This window comes from Cetorhinus maximus, chromosome 12 (assembly GCF_964194155.1).
Source record: "Cetorhinus maximus chromosome 12, sCetMax3.hap1.1, whole genome shotgun sequence".
NCBI classification, from domain to species: domain Eukaryota; kingdom Metazoa; phylum Chordata; class Chondrichthyes; order Lamniformes; family Cetorhinidae; genus Cetorhinus; species Cetorhinus maximus.
Window position 1 is genome coordinate 67616029 of NC_135890.1, and position 22311 is coordinate 67638339.

Below are 22311 nucleotides of genomic sequence, written 5' to 3' on the forward strand. Positions count from 1 at the left end.
TCAAACAAAATGCCATAATCAAATAAACTTCTTTAAAGCTTACAGATGAAATTGAGAACAAAATATTAAACTTGCCAATTATCTGACTAGTGTTTTTAAGCAGCTTTACTATGGGCAATAAATGTTGGCCTAGCCAGTGAAGCCCACATCCCCTAAATGAATATATTTAAAAATTACAAATGTGGGGCTTAGTAACAGAATCCTAGTGGATTTTTATCTATCAAGTGTTCTAATCTAATTTGAAGGCTGCCTATGAAAGCCATTTCTGATATCCTCTTGGAGCTCACACCCAGACCTGAACTTCATCTTTTCTTTCCTTTTAGAAAAATGGGTAATAGATCGAAAGGACTCATTGCTTTTGTAGTTATGATAATGGAGACCCTCATCTTCTTCCTAAGCCTGTTCTTTGGGCTGAAGTCCAAAGCAGTGCCAGCTTATTCCTTTGAGAGAGCTGTTGTTGCTGCAGATGCAGAGAGATGTTCAGAGATTGGCAGGTGAGTGTCTGTTTAAGGGCCTTGGTCCACAATGTCTGTCAGAGGAATAATGCAAACATTTCCAGGGAATTACAAGGATACAGCTGTTCATCCCAACCAGCCCATATTGATGTTTATCCTTCAAGTGATCTGTATTCCTAATCCCATGTGTAAACTTGGTCCTGTATCCCTTTTCTCTTTTTTTTTCAATCAAACTATCTAACCTAATCTTAAATAATGACATATGATCTCAGTTTTAGTTAATAACTGATAATCCATTCCACAACCTCACAACCTATTATGTAAAAAGATTTCTCCTGATCTCTTTCTTAAATCCCTCAAATTTATTCCTATATGTATGTCCCTTCATCCTAGATTCTTCAATCACTGTTTATATCTATTCTGTCACATCTCTTTGTAATTTTAAACATCTATCTATGAACCTTCAAAAGGGAACTGAATATATACCTGAAGGGGGAATATTGTAGTTTCTATGGGAGAAGATCAGAGGAACTGAATTAACTGGACAGCTTATTCAAAGAGCCAGCACAGGCACAATGGGCTGAATGGTCTCTTTGTGTGCTCTATGATTTTCTCAAATCACCCAGTAAACTCCTGTATTCTAAAGAAACTAGCTCAATTTTTTCATCTTCCATTCATTGAACGTTAAAAGCACTTGTCCATTCTCTTGATATTGGTTGGATGTTAAGTCGGTGGTTTGGTTTGAAGGGTCTGGCATTGAGCAGCCTGAGTGAGCAGACTGGTTAGTGGGGGAATGGATGGGAGTCACAGTTGAGTCATGGGGCTCTATTGACTTGAGATAAGGAAGAAGCCATTGAGAAAGGGTCCTCCTAGTTTCAGGATTCGGCTGTAGCTGTCCAGGAGACTCCTAACTATATACAAATAGGTGGATGACCAGTTTACGATATGAAATAAAAGACCATCACTTTGTGAACAAACACTGCAGTCTGAGTAAACATAGGGAAATTCATTATTTAAAAATAAAATGATTTGGAAAACAAGTTATAAGACCATAAGACCAGAAGACCATAGATTCACCACTCTCTGGCTAAAGAAGTTTCTCCTCATCTCTGTTCTAAAAGGTCTTCCCTTTACTCTGAGGTTGTGCCCTCGGGTCCTAATCTCTCCTACTAATGGAAACATCTTCCCCACATCCACTCTATCCAGGCCTTTCAGTATTCTGTAAGTTTCAATCAGATCCCACCTCATCCTTCTAAACTCCATCGAGTATAGACCCAGAGTCCTCAAACGTTCCTCACATGTTAAGCCTTTCATTCCTGGGATCGTTCTCGTGAACCTCCTCTGGACCCTCTCCAGGGCCAGAACATCCTTCCTGAGATACGGAGCCCAAAATTGCTCACAATATTCTAAATGTGGTCTGACCAGAGCCTTATAAAGCCTCAGCAGAACATCCCTGCTTTTATATTCTAGTCCTCTCGAAATAAATGCCAGCATTGCATTTGCCTTCCTAACTCCCGCGTCAACCTGCAAGTTAACCTTAAGAGAATCCTGGACTAGGACTCCCAAGTCCCTTTGAACTCCAGATTTCTGAATTCTCTCCCCAGTTAGAAAATAGTCTATGCCTCTATTCTTCCTACTAAAGTGCATGACCTCACACTTCTCCACGTTGTATTCCATCTGCCACTTTTTTGCCCATTCTCCTAACCTGTTCAAATCCTTCTGCAGCCTCCCTGCTTCCTCAATACTACCTGTCCCTCCACCTATCTTTATACCATCTGCAAACTTAGGCAGGATGCCCTCAGTTCCTCATCTAGATCATTAATGTTTAAAGTGAAAAGTTGTGGTCCAACACTGTCCCCTGCGGAATTCCACTAGTCACCGGCTGCCATCCTGAGAAGGACCCCCTTATCCCCACTCTCTGCCTCCTGCCAGACAGCCAATCTTCTATCCATGCAAGTACCTTTCCTCTAACACCATGGGCTCTTATCTTACTGAGCAGCCTCCTATGCGTCACCTTGTCAAAGGCCTTCTGGAAGTCCAAGTAGATAATATCCATTGGCTCTCCTTTGTCTAACCTACTCGTTACCTCCTCAAAGAATTCTAACAGATTTGTCAAGCATGACCTCCCCTTGATGAAACGATGCTGACTTTGCCCTATTTTACCATGCACTTCCAAGTATTCTGAAATCTCATCCTTAATAATGGACTCTAAAATCTTACCAACGACCGAGTTCAGGCTAATCGGCCTGAGATTTCCTGTCTTTTGCCTCACTCCCTTCTTAAACAGGGGGGTTACATTAGCGATTTTCCAGTCCTCTGGGACCCTCCCTGACACTAGTGATTCCTGAAAGATCACCACTAACACCTCCACTATCTCTTCAGCTATCTCCTTCAGAACTCTGGGGTGTAATCCATCTGGTCCAGGTGATTTATCCACCTTCAGACCTTTCAGTTTTCCTAGCACCTTCTCCTTGGTAATGGCCACCATACTCACCTCTGCCCCCCGACTCTCTTGAACTTTGGGGATGTTACTCGTGTCTTCCACCGTGAAGACTGACACAAAGTACCTATTCAGTTCCTCCGCCATTTCTTTGTTCCCCACTACTACTTCTCCAGCGTCATTTTCCAGCAGCCCAATGTCCTCATTTGCCTCTCTCTTACTCTTTATATATCTAAAAAATCTCTTGCAATCTTCTTTTATATTATTGGCTGGCTTATCCTCATATTTAATCTTCTCCCTCCTTATTTCTTTTTTAGTTGTCCTCTGTTGGTCTTTGTAGGCTTCCCAATCCCCTCATTTCTCACTGCTCTTTGCCATATTGTATGCTTTCTCTTTAGCTTTTATGCTGTCCCTGACTTCCCTTGTCAGCCACGGTTGCCTCGTCCTCCCTTTAGTATGCTTCTTCTTCCTAGGGATGAATTTTTGCTGTGTCTCCCAAATTACTCCCAGAAACTCCTGCCATTGCTGTTCCACTGTCTTTCCTGCTAGGCTCATCTCCCAGTCAATTCTGGCCAGCTCCTCCCTCATGCCTCTGTAGTTGCCTTTATTCAACTGTAATACCATTACATCTGATTCCAGCTTTTTCCTCTCAAATTGCAGGGTAAATTCTATCATATTATGGTCACTTCCTCCTAAGGGTTCCTTCACCTTAAGCTCCCTTGTCAAATCTGCCTCATTACACATCACTAAATCTAGAATTGCCTGTTCCCTAGTGGGCTCCACCACAAGCTGCTCTAAAAAGCCATCTTGTAGACATTCCTCAAATTCCTTTTCTTTGGATCCACTACCAACCTGATTTTCCCAGTCTACCTGCATATTGAAATCCCCCATGATCACAGTAACCTTGCCTTTCTTACATGCTCCTGGTGTATCTTGTGCCCCACATCCTGACAACTGTTCGGAGGCCTGTACATAACTCCCATTATGGTTTTTTGACCTTTGCGGTTCCTCAACTCTACCCACACAGATTCTACATCATCTGACCCTACGTCATTTCTTGCTATCGATTTAATTTCATTTCTTACTAACAAAGCAACCCCACCCCCTCTGCCAACCTGCCTATCTTTTCGATAGGATGTATAACCTCGGATATTTAGCTCCCAGTCCTGATCCCCTTGCAGCCATGTCTCTGTGATGCCCACCACATCATACCTGCCAATTTCAATCTGCGCCACAAGCTCATTTACCTTATTTCGTATACTGCGTGCATTCAGATACAACACCTTCAGTCCTGTATTTCCCATCCCCTTTCTCATTGTCGTCCCTTTATCTGAATGTGCTTGAAGTTAGATTTCTAGCCCTTTCCAAACACTCTGTCCTATTTTGTGTTCTGGAGACTTTAATAGCCTCTCCTGGGTTCTCCTTTCTTTTCAGTTTTAAGTTGAAGGGCCAAGGCCTTCAAGTCACAAAAACAGTTAAAGGAAGGATCAGGTAAATCAGTAAATTCTGATTGGGTGACATTGAGTGTTATAGCCAAGCACTGAGCAAGTACCAAACTATAGGGAAAGGCAGATGGTGGGAATGTGTCCCTGGGATCTCCTGCATTGCACCAATGACTGGGTAGAGGCCATTTCAAGTCCCATAGAGGTGGACATGTGAAGCCCAGGTTGCTTTGGAGTCTTTTTATTTCCACTGATAACCACTGACCCTGGTCCGCATGCTAGCTGTCTAGCCAACTGAGCTAACAACGCTCCCGCCTCCCCAACCCCCCCACCACACACCTCCCCAACACCCCCACCACCCCATCACCTCCCCAACACCCCCACCACCCCCGTACCTCCCCAACACCCCACCACCCCCCTACCTCCCCAACACCCCACCACTCCCCTACCTCCCCAACCTCCCCCTCCACTCCCCCACCTCAACTTATCAGAAGGTTATCAAGAAGGAATCCTCCAGAAGTGAGTGAATCAGCTATGAGAAATGTATCTTTATCAGACTGGATGAGCTGGGCTCTCTGTTTCCGTTCTCCATGTGTGAGAGTAAGTGTTGGCAGCTGTTGGGCTGGGGAGGCATTTTCCAGCCAGGGTCAGTGAATATCCAAGAGAAGCAGGAACCCAAAATGATTTGTCACATCCCTAATACAGGGGACTGAATCCCCAACCAGGGTCCCTGTTCAAATCAGCTAGGTACAGTAAGAGGGTGGAACTTAATTGGACTTGCTGGTCTATATAGTTTAGTATTATACTTGCCCAATGATCCTGTTATTGAGGCAGTGATTTCTTTAGACCAATAAAGAACAGGAAACAATTTGTTAACCGATGGCTCTGTGGACAAATCAAACAGATTCTAATCTCACACTGATTTCATTGCAGGGATAGTCTGAGGCAGAACTCCTCAACTTCAGATGAAGCTATGATCAATCATGATCTTGTTAAATGGAGGAACAGACTCGAGGGTCTAAAGGTCTCCTCCTGTTCCTATATTCCTAAATCTCTCACTGATTTCATTGCAGGGATATTTTGAAGCAGAATGCCTCTGCTGTAGATGCTACCATTGCTTCCTTGCTCTGTAATGGACTCATGAATGCACACAGCATGGGGATCGGAGGAGGCTTCTTCATGACTATTTACAATGCACACACAGGTAGGTACCTCGTTGCTCCATCTGTATCCTTGCTGTCATTCCACAAATTTGCTTGTTAGGTTGAGAGCAGAAAGCTTCAGCTATAGATGGCACCATTGCTACCTTGTTCTGAGATGGACTCATGAATGCACACAGCATGGGGATCGGAATAAACAGGCTCATTTATTAAGCGGTTAAGGAATTGGTGGCAGCATCACAAAGTAGGAGAGCTTGTACACACATCTAATCTGGGTGCTCCCTCACACCAGACTGAGGTTGAATCTGAGTCACGTGATGCATTACATCATTTCCCCTCCAAGGTATACAGAAAATATAAACACACTCACTTAAATGTGTAGCACAACACAGTTCACACCTACATAGTTTCCCAGTCAGCAACGCCTTGAGTTTAAAATTCTCAACCTTATTTTCAAATCCCCCCTTACCCCTGTAATATCCTTCAGACCTCCAAAAACTCCACACTCCTTCAAATCTCACCTCTTGCATATCCCTGATTTCTTTCACTCTAGCACTGACAGCTGCTTTCAGCTGCCTAGTCCCCTTGAATTGTCTTCCTAAACCACTCTGTCACACTTCCTTTAAGACTTCCCTTAAAACCTATTTGACCAAACTTCTTGTAGTGATTGTAAGTAAAACCTTTCATACTGTTTTGGGGATCATGTGACTGTACGGACGAATCAGCCCTAAGTACGAGTAATCTTAGGGGTGGAGCATTCTAGTTGTGGACCGTATTCAAGCAGGTAGCTTCATCAGGTGCTCTAACCAGAAACCTGGCCAGTACACCAAGTTTATTACAACTGGCGGTGAGGATAAATAGCTCTGATGCTGTACCTCACCTCGCGAATGTGAGTATTTCACTTTTTAAGGGAGGAAAGAAAAGTATATTCACCAGTCACGCCACTCTTTCGCAGAATCAACCTGTACAACTCGCCCATGGAAGACTGGAGGCAGTATATAGAGCGCCTAGGTTTCTACTTTGTGGCAAGCGAAATGACAGCGAAGGAGAAGCAGAAAGCAATTCTTCTAGGTGTCTGTGGGAGCAAGACATATAACCTCATCCATAGTCTGATGGCCCCCAATGCGCCTAATTCCAGATCTTTTAACGAGCTAGTGGACCTCATGAAGGCACATTTCCAGCCTAAGCCATCTGTGATCATGCAAGGATTCAAGCTCAACTCTCGAGTAAGGGCCCGGGTGAGTCGATCATTGTGAGTACATTGTGAACTCAAGGCTTTGCTGACTGAGCACTGCGACTTCGGAGATACCCTCAATGACATGTTGCGAGATCGTTTGGTTTGTGACATACACGATGCCATTCTACAATTACTTGTAGAAGTTAATATTGACCTGAAGCGCGCCATGGAAATAGTGCTCGCTATGGAGAGTGCTGAGAGGGACTTGCAGGCATTGCAGAGTGTGCAAAATGGCGCCATTCTTCAGTAGGGGTGGGAACCTATCACCGAGCATGGCACAAATACCAAGGAGACAGCCACAAAGTGGGAAACAGTCTCTACTGCTCGAAAAACATAAAGGAATACTGGAAGCATATCACCAGCAATTCAGAAATTAAGTTGTTACTGATGTGGGGGTAACCATGTACTGGAAGCCTGCAGAGTTAAAGAGGCAGAATGCCACTACTGTCACAAAAAAGGGCATGTTATAAAGCAATACAGGGAAATATCAAGACAGCCAATCAGACAGCAAACCAAGATGACTGAAGCGCACAGTACAACTGAACCAGAAGCTGCTGATACTGATATCTATTCCATAAACAATGTCAAAGCAGTAAAAACTGAACCAATCACCGTCACCCTTCAAGTGAATGGGAAGGGTCTAGTCGTGGAGGTTGATATGGGAGCATCGACCACAATGGTGGGAGAGCACACGTTTAAATACCTAAGTGAATGTACCCAGCCACTGAATCTGGAGAAAACCACATCTCAGCTGAAGACATACACTGGAGAGTCAATATAGGTAAAAGGCATCGCCACTGTACCTGTGTCCTAGAGGCAACAGACAGCCCAGCTTCCAGTGATCATTGTAACAGGTGAAGGACCTAGTCTTCTGGGCCGCGATTGGTTAAAAGAAATTAAGCTCAACGGGTCAGAAATTTTTGAAGTCAGGACAGGGGGCATTCCTGAGCTATTAAAAAAGTATGACAGCGGATTCCGAGATGAGTTGCGAAAGATCAAAAGCCCACAAGCAAAAATATACATAGGTTCGACACCCCGGGACTTTAAGGTCAGACCTGTGCCTTAAACCCTAAAGGGAAAGGTGGATGTAGAATTGTGCCGCTTAGAGAAGCTGGGCATCATCCAGCCAGTCCAACTTTCAGAATGGGCAGCGCCAATAGACCCTGTGATGAAACCTGATCAAACTATTCACATTTGTGGGGACTACAAATTAACCATGAACAGGGCTGCTAAATTAGACAAATATCCAATCCCAAGGATTGAAGATCTGTACGCTAAGCTTGCATAGTGATATTGTCACCGGACTAGTGTTCCATAGACCCAGGGTAATGCACTGGGGACCGGGTTCAAATCCCTCCATGGCAGATGGTAAAATTTGAATTCAATGAAAATCTGAAATTAAAAGTCTGATGATGTCCATGAGACCATTGCCAATTGTCGTGAAAACCCATCTGGTTCACTAATGCCCATTAGGGAAGGAAATCTGCTGTCCTTCCCTGGTCTGGCATACATGTGACTCCAGGCCCAAAAAAAAGGAGGAAGATCCTGCACCAAACTGGACTTGAGTGAAGCATACCAACAACTAAAGCTAGACAGCACATCTAGTGGGTATGTAACCATCAACACGCGCAAGGGCCTGTATCAATATACACGCCTATCTTTTGGTGCCTTTGCAATTTTTCAAAGAACTATTGAAAGTCTATGACAAGGACTTCCCCCAGGTGTAGTGTACCTGGATGATCACAGAATTGATGGAATCCGAACATATGGCCAGCCTAGAAGAGATTTTAAGGAGATTTTTGGAGGTTTGTGTATGTTTGGAAAAAGAGAATTGTATTTTCCAAGCTGAAGTCATTTATTTGGGTCATCAAGTCGATGCTCAAGTCTTTTTTGGGCATGATAAATTATTACAGTCACTTCTTGCCAAATTTGTCTACAGCGTTAGCTCTTTACACTTATTATTGAAGAAGAACCACAGGTGGTCATGGGAGGCACAACAAGAAGCCTTCATAAAAGTCAAGAAGCTTTTACACTCATCATGTCTACTAGTACCTTGTGGCCCATCAAAGGAATTAATATTAACCTGTGATGCATCTCCTTGTGGTTTGGGAGCGGTGTTGTCACACAGGATGGAAGATGGTTCCAAAGGGCCAATAGGATATATCTCCAGAACCCTCTCTGCACCCGAGAAGAGTTACTCACAACTTGAAAAGGAAGGTTTATCTGTAATATTTGGAGTAAAGAAATTCCGTCAATATTTGCATGGTTGACATTTCACCATAGTATCAGATCATAAGCCACTGTTGGGTTTATCTGGTGAAGATAAAGCAATTCCGCCGAAAGCCTCTGCCAGAATTCAACAATGGGCTTTGATTTTGCTGCCTGGGAGGGTGGTGGAGGCGGGTTGCCTCACATCCTTTAAAAAGTACCTGGATGAGCACTTGGCACGTCATAACATTCAAGGCTATGGGCCAAGTGCTGGTAAATGGGATTAGGTAGGTAGGTCAGGTGTTTCTCACATGTTGGCGCAGACGCGATGGGCCGAAGGGCCTCTTCTGCACTGTGTGATTCTGTGTTACCTTCTTTTTCCCCATTTGTCATGTAATGATGCACCAGTCTTAACCTTAGTTTCTCAGTTTCAAAGATGGCAGCCATGGCTCAGTGATAGCAGTTTTTGCCTCTGAGTCAATAGGTTATGGATTCAAGACCTACATCAGAAACCTGAGGCTAAAAATCCAGGCTGAGGACATACTGTATGGTCTTTGAGGTGAGAGGTGGATATAAAAGATTGCATGACACTATTTGCAGAAGAGAAAGGGAGTTCTCTTTGGTGTCCTGGCCAATATTTACATCTCAACTAACATCGCTAAAGCAGATTACCTTGTCATTATCACATTGATTTTTCTGGGAACTAACTGTGTGTAAAACAGCTGCCATGTTTCCTACATTACTATAGTGATTTCAAATCAAAAGTATTTCATTCCCTGTAAAGCGATGTGGGATATCCCAAAGTTGCGAAAGGTGGCATAGAAATGTAAATAGGTCTTTCTTTTGAAAAGATAGCACAATCCCCACTGAACTGGACAGAAACTGAATCCCCACATAACGCACCTGGTTTGATGAAATTGGCTGCAGAAGGTGGAACATCGAACATGGTCTTTTTGCCTGGCCATGAAAAGTCATGCATTTCATTGTTGAAAATGATTCCATTAGTGCTGGACCTCACATGTGACCCAAAGCTGCAAAAAAAAATGTTAACAGCAAACATTCCTGATTCCATGCAGCCTTTATGGAGAAGAAATGGCCATTCATTGGCTTGTGGGTATTTAAGACCCAGCCCAGAGACAGATTGGTATCAAATGCCTTTCATGCCTTTCACACAATTCAAATCCTTTAAAATCCACAAATGACAACAAATTTTGATCAACAGTGCATAGTTTCATAGTTGATTTTCCAAACTTATTTAAATCAAGAAAATCAAGAAATCAAGGAAGAAGCTCAAGGGTCATTAGTCTTTGGAACTCTCTTCCCAAAAAATAGCGGAGGCAGGGTCATTGGATATTTTTAAGGCAGAGGTAGATTCTTGACTAACAAGGTTAACAAAGATTATCAGGGGTAGGCAGGAAAGTGGAGTTGAGGCCACAATCAGATCAGCCATGATTGTATTGAATGGCAGAGCAGGGTTGAGGGGCCGAATGGCCTATTCATGTTCCTAACTCGTATGTTCTTACGTGCTTCCTCAGCAGCAGCCTCAGTGGGCAGCTGTATGTACTTAAAGTTCAGTTTTTAATTGCCTGTGGTTTTCTAACCATTTATTCCTATGAACAATCATAAAAATGTGCAGCCAAACTAGTGACGAGTGCTCTGGCTGACAAGGTTATTCCGGTGTTTGTGCTCCACACAAGCCTCCTTCGATCTCACCCATCAGCATATCCTTCTCCCTTTCTCTCTCAGGTACTTTTCTAGCTTCCCCTTAAAGGCATCTATGCTATTCGCCTCAAGATACTCCATGTGGTGACAAGTTTGACATTCCAATTATCTGGATAAAATGGATTCTCCCAAATTCCTTATATTTACTAGTGGCTATCTTAACATAGGGCACCCCCTGCCCACCCCAGGCCACCCTTAAGGTCTGGTAAGCTCAGGACATCTTTCACCACCCGGCCCCCATCCCCCAGCCTCTCCTCCCCCACTCCAACCCCCATGGTCCATCCCCCCAGCCCTCCCCTACCCTCCCCGCACTGAGACCCCCAAAACCTACCTCTTCCTGGAATCCTGGGACTTGGGCTCCAGGGACTGAATGCAGTCCACTGCAGCTTCTGGCACTGCAGGGAATAGAGAATTGCCAGCTATTCAGATTGGCCAATAGCTGTCTTAGGCAGGATTTCCTCCTGAATGAGGGGCTGCAGTCAATTAACACTCATTGGAGCATGAAATCACTGCAGAGCGGACAGTAATGGAGGGGTGTATTCCCCATCAACTTTTCAGATGGCAGGGCAGGAAACCCCACCATCCTAAAAATCCTGGCCATGGGATTCTGGGCTCTAGAAATAAAGGCACAGGCCCAGATTTTCACCAAGTTGGGATTACTCAGGAACCCTTTAAAGTGGCAGGCAGGTCCCGATTCCAGGATTCCCAACCCCATTCCCAGGCTGTGCGATTTTCAGGACTGCCAGCTGGTTCCGATCAAAAACCCACAGCTGGAACTCCTGAATCGGCCACCTCCACTGAGGAGATAGGCATATTCTACTTCTCCACAATTTTCACACAGTCGGACCAGGGAATGTTTTCCCTGGGGTTCAGGTGTTTCATCAGAGTAATGGATGCCTGGGATCTCACCCAAGAATACATAGAGGCTTGACTGAGAGCCCAGAAATCCATTAACCTGTTGAAACACTTGAGCCCCAGGGAAAATATTGCTTGACTGACAGCTCTAGCTGTCTAATCTCTTCTGTAATTTTCACAATGTTTATTTACACAAGATAAAGAGGTTACAAGTGCTTACAATTTCTGCCATTGATACTTTAAAGGCTCTGGATGATTGATACGCATATTGGGCTGTAGTGAAAGGACTTCTTAACATTGTGGAGGGAAAGAGTGAATGACTTTAAAAAGCTTTTTATGGGTATTATTATCACTACATGGTTCATTGGTTCTGTACAGTGCATAGCGGATTGATGAACATGGAAGTGCAAAAGCTTAACATAGCACTTTCTGTTTTTATTTCAGATCTCCAGCATCCGTAGTATTTCAGTTTTATTATTGTTGTTCCTTTGTTGTTGCTGGGTTAAAATCCTGGAACCCCCTCCCTAACAGCACTGTGGGTGTACCTACACCACATGGACAGTAACAGTTCAGGAAGGCAGCTCACCACCACCTTCTCAAGGGCATTAAGGAATAGGCAACAAATGCTGGTCTTTCCAGTGATGCTGGTGTCCCATAAATGAATTTTAAAAAAACCTTGTCAGCTACTTGTGCAGGGTTAATACAAAGTACTGTTAACTTGTACAAAGTGGGGCAGCTTCCCTTTTTCCTTCATTTTTCCCTTGTGCTTTTCTCCCTCTCTCTTGCCCACTAGAGAGATTATTTCACAGAGCACATTGAAGGTCTCTATGGACTCATTTGAGAACCACTGCTCTTCTGTAGATACTGATGCAAAGTAATTATTTAGCATGCCTGCTATTTTCTTATTTTCACTGATAGTGTCACTGTTGGCAATCTTCAAGGACCCACATCACTCCTGTCCTCTTTTTCCTAGTAGAATTGTAAAATGTTTCTGTATTGATTTTGATATCCCTTGCAAGTTTTTTCATACTTCCTCTCAAGTGCAATTAGGGATGGACGGTAAAAGCAAGCAATGCCCACATTGATAAATGACGATAAAAAGACCTTCCCTTACCTGCATTCTTGATATCATTCACTATCTGTTGGCAGAGAGATCCATTATAAAATGCATCAGGTCCTTCATCTGCCAGAACCTGATAGGTTGCAGCTAATTTTGGAAATCTGATGATTTCATTTTCCTGGAGTATTTTACCATCAGAATTACAAAATATTTCACTGTTGAGAGAAATACAAGATGTTCAGTAGCTCTATTTGTATACCAGTACTTTCAAACATGTTCATTGTCACATCATAGTGTGACAAATGCTAGGCTTTACAAGACTGCTTGGTTTTAAAATGTCCCTTTTAACTTAAGGTAGGGCAGTCAATTCCAGAAGCAACCCAACTTGCAGACATGCCCATGTGATCTGGTTTCCAAGTGGAGAGAAATTCAAACAGAAACCCTTTGAAACGGGGTGACAGTTTTAAGACCTTTACACACTATCTCATAGCAGATGGGGATGTTAGAGATTTAAAGAATGGGATGTCACCAAGGTGGCCTCACTGGTGAAAATTGGATCCTGAAAACCTGGGTTGAGTGGAACAATTTTCAAAAGACACTGGAAATTTCGACCTAGTCTGGCAGGGAGAAGTGAGCCTGCTGGAGATCTATGAGCGAGTATGGAACTGTTCCTGTGAGGATATGTACCTACTAATAGTGCAGTGCACTGTGATGGGGTTTCCTAAGGCATATTTTAGTTGCATTAGTTAGTTAGTTAATACAAATACTCTCTCTTCAGTTGCATGTATTGTTTGCTTGTTAATTAATGTTTAATCTATGTTGATTTTGATTTTTTTGATGGAGTAATGGTCTTAAGACATGAAATCTTATCTTTTCGTAATTTCCAGCATTCACTGAGAAAGTTGTCTCTTTTAAAAAGCTATCGGTCTCTATGAGGATCGGAACAAATTGTGGGTGTTACAATCCTGTTAGGGACTGTTATGATTTAAAGGTAAATCTGAACACTCAGTGATTAACCGGTAGACCTACGCCATAAGATTTCACATTTTTAAATGAAAACAAACTTAATTCTACATAAAACGAATTAAACAAAGCAAGAACTATTGACACTGTAGTTTATAATTACTTATGCTATGAACTCAATTCCACTTTTCACTTCCCCCCCATACATTACAAGAGTCTTGAAAGTTCATTCATTTCTTCACAGACCAACCCAAAGTTCCACCACAGCCCTCCAGAATTCACTTTAATTCTCCCCAGAATTCCAGCTATTCTCTGAGGTCTAAGATTTTATGGGAATCCTTCCTAAACAAATCTCTAGCTTTCCTTTAAAGATCTCACAACTAAAGATGCCTTGGTTCCATGTTCTGGTTGCCAACAGATACCCAACTGCCTTCTCACAACCTTCCAATTAACTCTGCTGACCGCTTTCAACCACAAGATTGAGTGAGGACCACTGTAGACTTCTTCCCCTAGCTGAAAGCTGGGGCAATCTTCCAGTTGCTTTCCCCTCATGAAATCCAAACTGAGCTTGAGCTGCACTCACATTCCACGAGGTGAATGATTAAGTTATTATTTTCCCTGCTTAACTGCAGGCCTGACTAACAATCATCGCCTTAGGCCCTCCATCAACTTAGTGATCCACAGTCTACAGCAAATAAAAAGTGCAATTGGCTTCTGTGAGCAAACACCCAGCTAAATTAAACAAAATAACCTTCTACCCCCCACAGCCCATCTCTATGACAATGCAGCATGCTTTGGGATGTCTTCAAACAGAAATGAAAATTAATTATTTTACCTTCAATTCAAGTCTTCTGCTCTGTAACCCTTATGAATAATTTATATTTCTAATGGATGTTATTTCCCTCTCTCCAGACTCCCTGGCTCCACAAAAAAAACTCAATTTTTACAGAACTGCTTTCAGCTTCCATTCAGCTGGAAGCTACAAACATCAGGGAGCAGGAGAGCTGGCTCTCTGCATCTTTTGGTTTGCATCTTTGGAGTGGTTGAGGCAAATAGTGTAGCATCTAGGGGGAGGCTAGATAAGCATATGCTGGAGAAGGGAATAGAGAATGATGCTGATAATTAGACAAGGAAGGATGGGAGGAGGCATTAGTGGAACATAATATTGGATTGGACTGGTTGGGCTGAATGGCCTGTATATTCTATGAATTCAATGTAAAAGAATCTCATGGGTTATGAAATACAGTTTTGCCTAAAAACGTTCAGCAGACAATCTCAAGAGTGAAAAATCCAATTTTACAATTCATGTCAAGTCCCAGTATGCAACGGGTGTTATTCTCAGTTGAGAGCCACGTTTCTCTATCTTACCATAAAGATTGGTCTTTCTCAATGTCTTCCTTATATTTCTTTACAGCATCTGCAAGGGCCTGGCTAATGGGGAATCCCTCTTTAGCAAGTTTGATGCTTGGCTCAAACAACCGTTTCCATGGTAACCGTCCATGCCGTTGATGTGCCAGTTGGTATCCTCGGATTTCACCAGGAACTGCTATGGACAATCCTCCTGTGGGTAGATACAAAAATAAATAACAAACTAGTTTCTAAAATTAAAACCCTTCCATTTCAGCGCACTCGTTTACAAGAGTTATCTGGTCCTGTTTACCTCACCAAGTAATGATTAGACTGAAGGAAGAACTTGCTTATTATACATAGCTAAGATGCTTCAAATGAATCAGAGCTTCTGCCTTGGCATCAACTCTTGCTGCTTCTGCCAAATAATGTGCATTGAGATGATCGTCCTTCCAGTTTTCTCCCTTTACCATTTGTCATGAACTTTTGCATATTTATCTGAGCTGTTGGGACTGTGGACTGTGATCAGTTGATGATCAATACTTTAGAATGCAAGATTTGATGGATAATCTGGAGTTTGGTTTGGTTTAAATTTGGAGAGTAAAGGGAACTCTCTTTTTCAATAGATTAAGTGGAGTAGTTAGAATCCACAATAGAGTGAATTACACATAGGCTGTGGAAGGAACAGGCCAATGGCCTTATTTATGTAAATACATTCTTCAAAAAATGGGGTCAGTGTTGTGTAATGGAGCTTTTATCCACTTTCAGCACGGTCACGATGAAGGGTCCCCCTGGTCATTGTAAGTTTGTCTTCTCTATGTCAAATAATAAGGAGTGTTGTAATGTTTTCCCATACCCAGTGCAAACTGAGCTGCAACTGTCAGTTTATCCCATGTACAGCCCTGACCGCTGGCAGAGAATAGTGACTCTCACTGGCATGGACTAGGCTCAAATCAGGCCCCAGAAATCATAGTGTGTCGATGTAAGCACACCCAGGCATAGGCCAGAATTTTATATTCCCCTCCCCCCCACAGTGGGTTCTGAGGCGGGGGAAGCATGAAACTGCATGGACAGGATTCCGTCCGGGTTCCTGCCCGCCCCAACCCCGCAATGATTTAATGCTGGGTCAGGCAGGGCCTCGGGAAGCCCAACCTTGCCCCAGTTGAGGCCCTTAAGTGGCCAATTATTGGTCACTTAAAGGCCATTTCCCCCTGAGCCTCAATTTTTAGGCTAGTGGGAAGATGGCAGCTCAGGGCTGGGGTGTAGGGGGGTGGCGGGGGGCACCTGGAAATAAAGAAAGTTCGATCTTGGGCGGGGGGGCATGGGGGCCTCCATCAGAAGGAACTCCGGACCTCCCCCACCCCCAGCCCCAAAACCCCGATCACAACCTCACCTCGCTGCCCCCCAGGCCTTCAGTGCCTCCCTGACTCTGGGACCCCGACACACATACGAACATACGAAATCAGAGCAGAAGCAGACCACTTGGCCTGTTGAGTCTGCTCTACCATTCATTAAGATCATGGCTGATCTGTTTGTGTTACTAATTCCACATTCCCTGATAACCTTCGATTCCCCTGCCTAACACGAACCTATCTACCTCTGTCTTAAAAATACTCAATGACCCCGCCTCCACTATCTTCTGAGGCAGAGAGTTCCAAAGTTGCACAGTCCTCAGAGAGAAAAATTCTCCTTAACTCTGTCCTAAAAGGGTGACCCCTAATTTTATAACAGTGCCCCCTAGTTCTGGTCGGAACTGGCAGACACTTACCTTTCTCTCCAGTTCCCGGGACTTAGTCTCAGGGGGGGAGGCAATGGTATAGCGGTATTGTTGCTGGATTAGTAATCTGGGGACCTGGGTTCAAACCCCTGCCCTAACAGATGGTGGAATTTGAATTGAAAATCTAATAATGACCATGAAACCATTGCTGTAAAAACCCATCTGGTTCACTAATGTCCTTTAGGGAAGGAAATCTGCTGTCCTTACCCAGTCTGACCTATATGTGACTCCAGACCCATAGCAATGTGGTTGATTGACTCTTAGTCTCAGGAGCTCCGTGCAGTGCCTCTTCCAGCAACTGCAGCACTGTTGCTGGAGGGACTGGAGAGTTACTGATCAATCTGATTGGTTAGCAGCTCTCGAAGGCTGAACTTCCTCCTGAATGAAGGGGGGAGAAGTCCCACCTTATGCCAATCAATGCTGGTTAGAGTGTAAAATGGCAGTGGGGCTGTTGGAGTTGGCGGGGATGTATTTGAACCCCCACCATCCTAAAAATTCAGAATCATAGGATGGTTACAACACAGAAGGAGGTCATTCACCCCATCATGTTCATGCTGTCTCTCTGCAAGATCGCATGGAATAAAAGGGTCAGTAGCAGCATGAATACAAAATTGCTTGACTGACAAGAAACAGAGAGTAATGATGGACGGTTGTTTTTCAGACTAGAGGAAGGTATATAGTGGGGTTCCCCAGGGGTTGGTGTTTGGAACCCTGCTTTTCTCGATATACAATAATGACCTAGACCTTGGTTTACAGGGCACAGTTTCAAAATTTGTGGATGATTCAAAGCTATAAAGCTTGGAAGTATTGTGAGCTGTGAGTAGGGTAATGTAGAACTTCAAAAGGACATGGACAAGTTGGTAGAATGGGTGGACAGGTGGTAGATGAAACTTAATGCAGAGAAATGTGAGGTAGGAAGAATGTGGAGAGACAATTTAAAATAAAAGATACAATTCTAAACTGGGTGCAGTAGTAGAGAGACCTGGGTGTATATGTACATAAATCATTGAAGGACAGATTGAGAGAGGAGTTAATAAAGCGTATGGCATCCTGGGCTTTATAAACAAGGGCATAGAGTACAAAAGCAAGGAAGCTATGATAAACCTGTACAAAACATTGGTTCAGCCTCAACTGGAGTACTGAATGGAACTTAATTGCTCCCCTAGGGAAAGTTTGGTGGCAGGAGCATTTAGTCAGGCGGGAGAGGGTGGATGGGGAATCCACGCTTTCCCACCTCAGCCCTGATTAAGTCTGTAATGACTCGACAGTCTGGACAGGTTTTAACAAGAAACAGATGAACTTTATTACAGAGAGCTTTTCAGGTGCTACATGCTTGATCAGGACTCTCGTCAGGAAACCCCACCCCCTAATTGCCCGCACTTAGGGCTCATTGGTCGGAGCCTCCAAGAACATCACGTGACCTCTGATAAGACAGCAGGAGAGGCTATACCTTCAGTTACTACAAGGCCCATGGCAGGAAGGACCATGGACAACCTTCCTGCCTAACAATGAATATCCCTTAAAGGCCTTAACCCATCACCGCTGGTACTAACCCAACGGCAGGCGGGGAAATCGCCATGCGGGAAGCCCAAAAAGTAAACCCTGTTAAGGTTGCTTGTGGGCTTCCGGGTGGATTGGTGGGGTCGGGTAGAATTCAAAGGCACCCAAGATCAAGGGACCTGGCATCTGGAAGAGGGAGCTGAGAGCCACACCCTGCCCTTGCTGCCAACCCCTTCCCCCTTGCCTATGATCCCTACCCCACGACCCCTCTGCAGCTATCACTCACCTGTGCCTGGGTCCATTGGCAATCCGAACCTCAGGTGGATGCAGTACCAGCTGTCTTGTTTCTTTTTTCAATGATGCACACAGGCCATTGTAGCTGAACTAACTTTATTGATAACACATTTTCCTAACATGAACACATATCTGCAGTATCTAAACTCTATCAAGACACGCTCCAGCATGTGCTATTTAACCTTTAACCCCCAGGTCAGATGACCCCATATATAGTACAGAGTATTGTATAGTATCTAATACTAGAGTCCACAACCACAATCAGCTATTATCATAACACCAGCCCTTCTGCCCACTGATGAGCAATGAAGGGCTTCCAGACTCTGACTGGCCAATAGCTCTTGGTGAACAGGGTTGCCCCGCACCCCCATCCTCCCCCCATAGAGCCCTGGAACCCCAGGAAGGCCCACCATTGCCCAGTTAAGTGCTTGATTGACACTTAATTCAGCAAGGTTTCCCAAAACTGAGCAACGCAGAGCTCTTATCGGCCTCCAGCCAACAGGGGAGCCCCATTGGTCCATTAAATACCATCTGCCCAGCTTTGGGTACCACAGTTTAAGAAGGCTGTGAAAGCATTAGAGAGGGTGCAGAAAAGATTTACTAGAATGGCTCCAGTAATGAGGGACTTCAGTTACGTGGATAGATTGGAGAAGTTGAGGCTGTTCTTAGAGAAGAGAAGGTTAAGAGAGGATTTGAGAGAGGTGTTCAAAACCATGAGGGGTCTGGATAGAATAGATAGGGAGAAACTGTTCCTATTGGTGGAAGGTTTCAGAACCAGAGGGCACAGGTTTAAGGTGATTAGTAAAAGAAGCAACGGCGACATGAAAAGCCGACTTAGACAGGGAGTGATTAGTATCCGGAATGCACTGTCTGACAGTATGGCGGAGGCAGGGTCAAGGCCCTGAAAAAAGAATTGGGTAATTACCTAAAGAGAAACAATTTTCAGGATGACAGGGAGAAGGTGAGGAAGTGGGATTTGATAAATTGTTCTTGCAGAGAGCCAGCACAGACATGACGGGCCAATTAGCCGTAACCATTCTATGATTCTGCAAGAGGGACCAGGAAAAGGCCATAAATACAGCAGTGATGGACACACACCACCTGTGAACAGCATTGATATCAGACCTACTAAACCCATTTACACTCACCAAGCTGTATAAAGAGTCCACCGCTCCACAGAATTACAGCTTATTTTCAGAAACCTGGAGGCTCCCACGGTGAAGTAGAAAGTTTATCTATTGAAAGCTGAATCAAATCAACCAGAAGCTCTCAGCTTTGATCCATGGTCTGCACAGGGTGAGCCAAATCTCAGCTGATGCAGTAATAGCATTGCTGTAATTGGCCTAAGTACCCTGGGTTTGGAAAATATACACATCCAGGGTACCCACTATTGATTGTCATCCAGCAATCCCTCATAGTTAAATAAGATGCTGACATGCATTGTCAAGGCTAACACACCAATAATGCCCCTCTTTGCCAGTTTATCAGAAGGTATCTGTGGGGCTGAACTGGAGAAAGTAATCAAAGGTTTAAGGAGAAATGGGAAACAGGGAGAAAACAGTATATATTCGGTCAGTTTTTGGAATCCCAAAGCATTTTAGTCAGAAGCTTGTGTTTTTGAATTCAAACTTCACTAAGTGTGGGTGGGCCAGGGATCAATAATAATGTATTGATTATAGTCCTAGTGTTTACCTTTACGAGACACGTTGTCTGTCTTATTGACAAACATATCCCTTGATGCATTGCCAGGGGCCACTTCTCTGGAATGAATAGTTTCTACTTTTCCTGAAAAATAAGAAAAAAAGGTATTGTTCCAAACGATTAGGATCACAGAGTGGGAGTTCTGTATCAAACATTCACAGCAAGAGTTGGAGTGCAGCATGGGAAGATAAAGCAGGAAACATTTGTTTAGGTCCCATTTCAGGCACAGTGAGGTAGGCAGCAAGCAAACTTCATGCTGCCTTGCTTACCAACATGACTGTGGCATGCAACCCATCGAGGAACATGCTGTTGACTGTCTGCATGTTCAGCAGGGGGCCCAGATGTGTTCATATCTAGAATTACGTCTCGCTAGCCTGTGCTTGTTAATGGCAGCTTGCCTTTCTTAAAGGGGAAATGCATCAACCTGCAGCAGCTTGTTGACCTGACCTGTGTCAGAAAGGCTTTGATGGAAGGAAGAAAATTGCCAGTTGAGCTGAAACCAGCCAGAGAGAGGTCTTCCAGGTTATCTGACGCTACACTGGAGGACTTCAATCAGAAGGCAAAAGGAGGAGAGACACAAAGGCCAGGATCTTTTTGTTCATTCTGGAAACAAGTTGGCAGATGGCGGGGGCATAAAATCGGGTGGGATGGCAGGGGTTGCTGTGCCCCTTACCTTCCTGCTACCATTGATATTTCGTCAGAAACGTGGGATGTATTGGGCAGCGTACCCTCTCTTAGACCAATGGAGGCCTTTAAGTGGCCAATTAATAGCCACTTAAGGGACTCTTCCTACCACTGCTAATATTCTATCAGTGGTAGGTGTGGCCCATGCCACATGCTGAGGTTGACACTTATACCCTGGAGTCCTGCCTGTGGGCTCAGGGAGTGGGATCTCTCTTGTTTGGGCACCTTGTACTCCATGGAGGCCCCTCCCCTCCCACCTGCTACATGGGTTGCCCCTACAGGATGGCCTCCCCTATCCTCATGAGTGACCCCTCCCCCCAGGGCCCGCCTGATGGACCCTCAAGGCCCCCAACCCCACTCATCTGGACTCTGGGTCTGCTCCAGGGTCACTGGTCTGTACTGTTAAATTCCCAAAAGTGCCCACCACAGGGGCCACGGACAAAGTCTATTTGGTTGGAGATCAGAACCATGAGAGATACCATTACACTAATGGGTGTATTCTACACACCACCAAATAGTGAAGAAAGATATAGAGGAGAAAATTCGAAGAGAAATTATAGAGAGGCGCAAATGGGGAACTTTATCCAAATATATACTGGGATAGTACTAGTGTAAAGGGCAGGGTGGGGATAAAGTTTCTAAAGTGTGTTGATGAGAATTTGCTAATGCAGTGTGTTTCCAGTCCAGTGAAGAAAGAATCATTGCTCGATCTGATTCTTAGAATGAGGTGGCCTAAGTGTCAGCGGGGGAACATTTAGGGAGAGTAGGAGAAGAGACTGGCAGCTAACATAAAATTAAATCCAAAAGTCTTCTACTGGCATATAAATAGTAAAAGGAGGAGTGGGGTCAATGTGGAATGCAAAAGGGGATCTGTGCGTGCCCCACCTCGCTGACCCGAAATTTCTTCCCAATATGCTTAATCCCATTTAGGTTCATGAATCCCTGGAATTCCATACCAGTGAAGGCAGTGCCATTATCTGAGACAATGGGCTGCATCCTCTGGTTGATGAGCAGGGGGCGGGGCCCACTCGCCGACACGTAAAATGACACGCGGTGACATCGGGCATGCATCCCGATGTCACCCTGCATCATTTAGATTCTCAGTTTTGTGGGCACGGAGCCGAGTTGGTTGTGTGCCCACCAACCTTTCAACGGCCGATTAAGGCCATTAAGAAAGTTTTTAAAATGATTAATGGACCTGCCCGTCCAACCTTAAGGTTGGCGGGCAGGCGAAGAGACCAGGTCGCCTTCAGAAAAAACACGAAACCTCATCCACGGGCAGGATAAGGTTTCATGAGGGTTTTAAAATTTGTATAAAATGTTTAAATAAAAGAAATTTACATGTCCCAGCTCATGTGACAGTGTCAAATCAGGGGACATGTGAGGAATATTTTTTTCTGTCTTTGATGAATTTTTGAATCTTGAGCTGATCTCCCTGAGATCTTTGCCTCAGGGAGATCTCTGCA

General features: G+C 44.2%; 1 protein-coding gene across 1 annotated transcript; it reads right to left on the reverse strand.

Annotated features, from left to right (window-relative positions):
• Positions 1–506: 506 nt before the first annotated feature.
• On the reverse strand, positions 507–20512 carry LOC144687981 (glutathione hydrolase 1 proenzyme-like). Its single transcript, XM_078554641.1, has 7 exons — positions 20431–20512; positions 20153–20245; positions 14911–15103; positions 12634–12794; positions 10996–11059; positions 9846–9973; positions 507–529 (listed from the first exon to the last, which is right to left on the reverse strand). The coding sequence occupies exons 1-7, from the start codon at positions 20510–20512 to the stop codon at positions 507–509; spliced, it is 744 nt and encodes a 247-aa protein (XP_078410767.1).
• Positions 20513–22311: the final 1799 nt, after the last annotated feature.

What these genes read in the sequence shown, in the direction of transcription:
- LOC144687981 (XM_078554641.1), bottom strand. Translation starts at nt 20,512, where the DNA reads ATGAACACATCTGGGCCCCCTGCTGAACATGCAGACAGTCAACAGCAT. An exon ending in TGCATGCCACAGTCATGTTG is followed by an intron (nt 20,246 to 20,430) that starts GTAAGCAAGGCA and finishes CTTATTTTTCAG; the next exon opens with GAAAAGTAGAAACTATTCAT. An exon ending in TCCCAGGATTCCAGGAAGAG is followed by an intron (nt 9,974 to 10,995) that starts GTAGGTTTTGGG and finishes TTTTTTTTGCAG; the next exon opens with CTTTGGGTCACATGTGAGGT.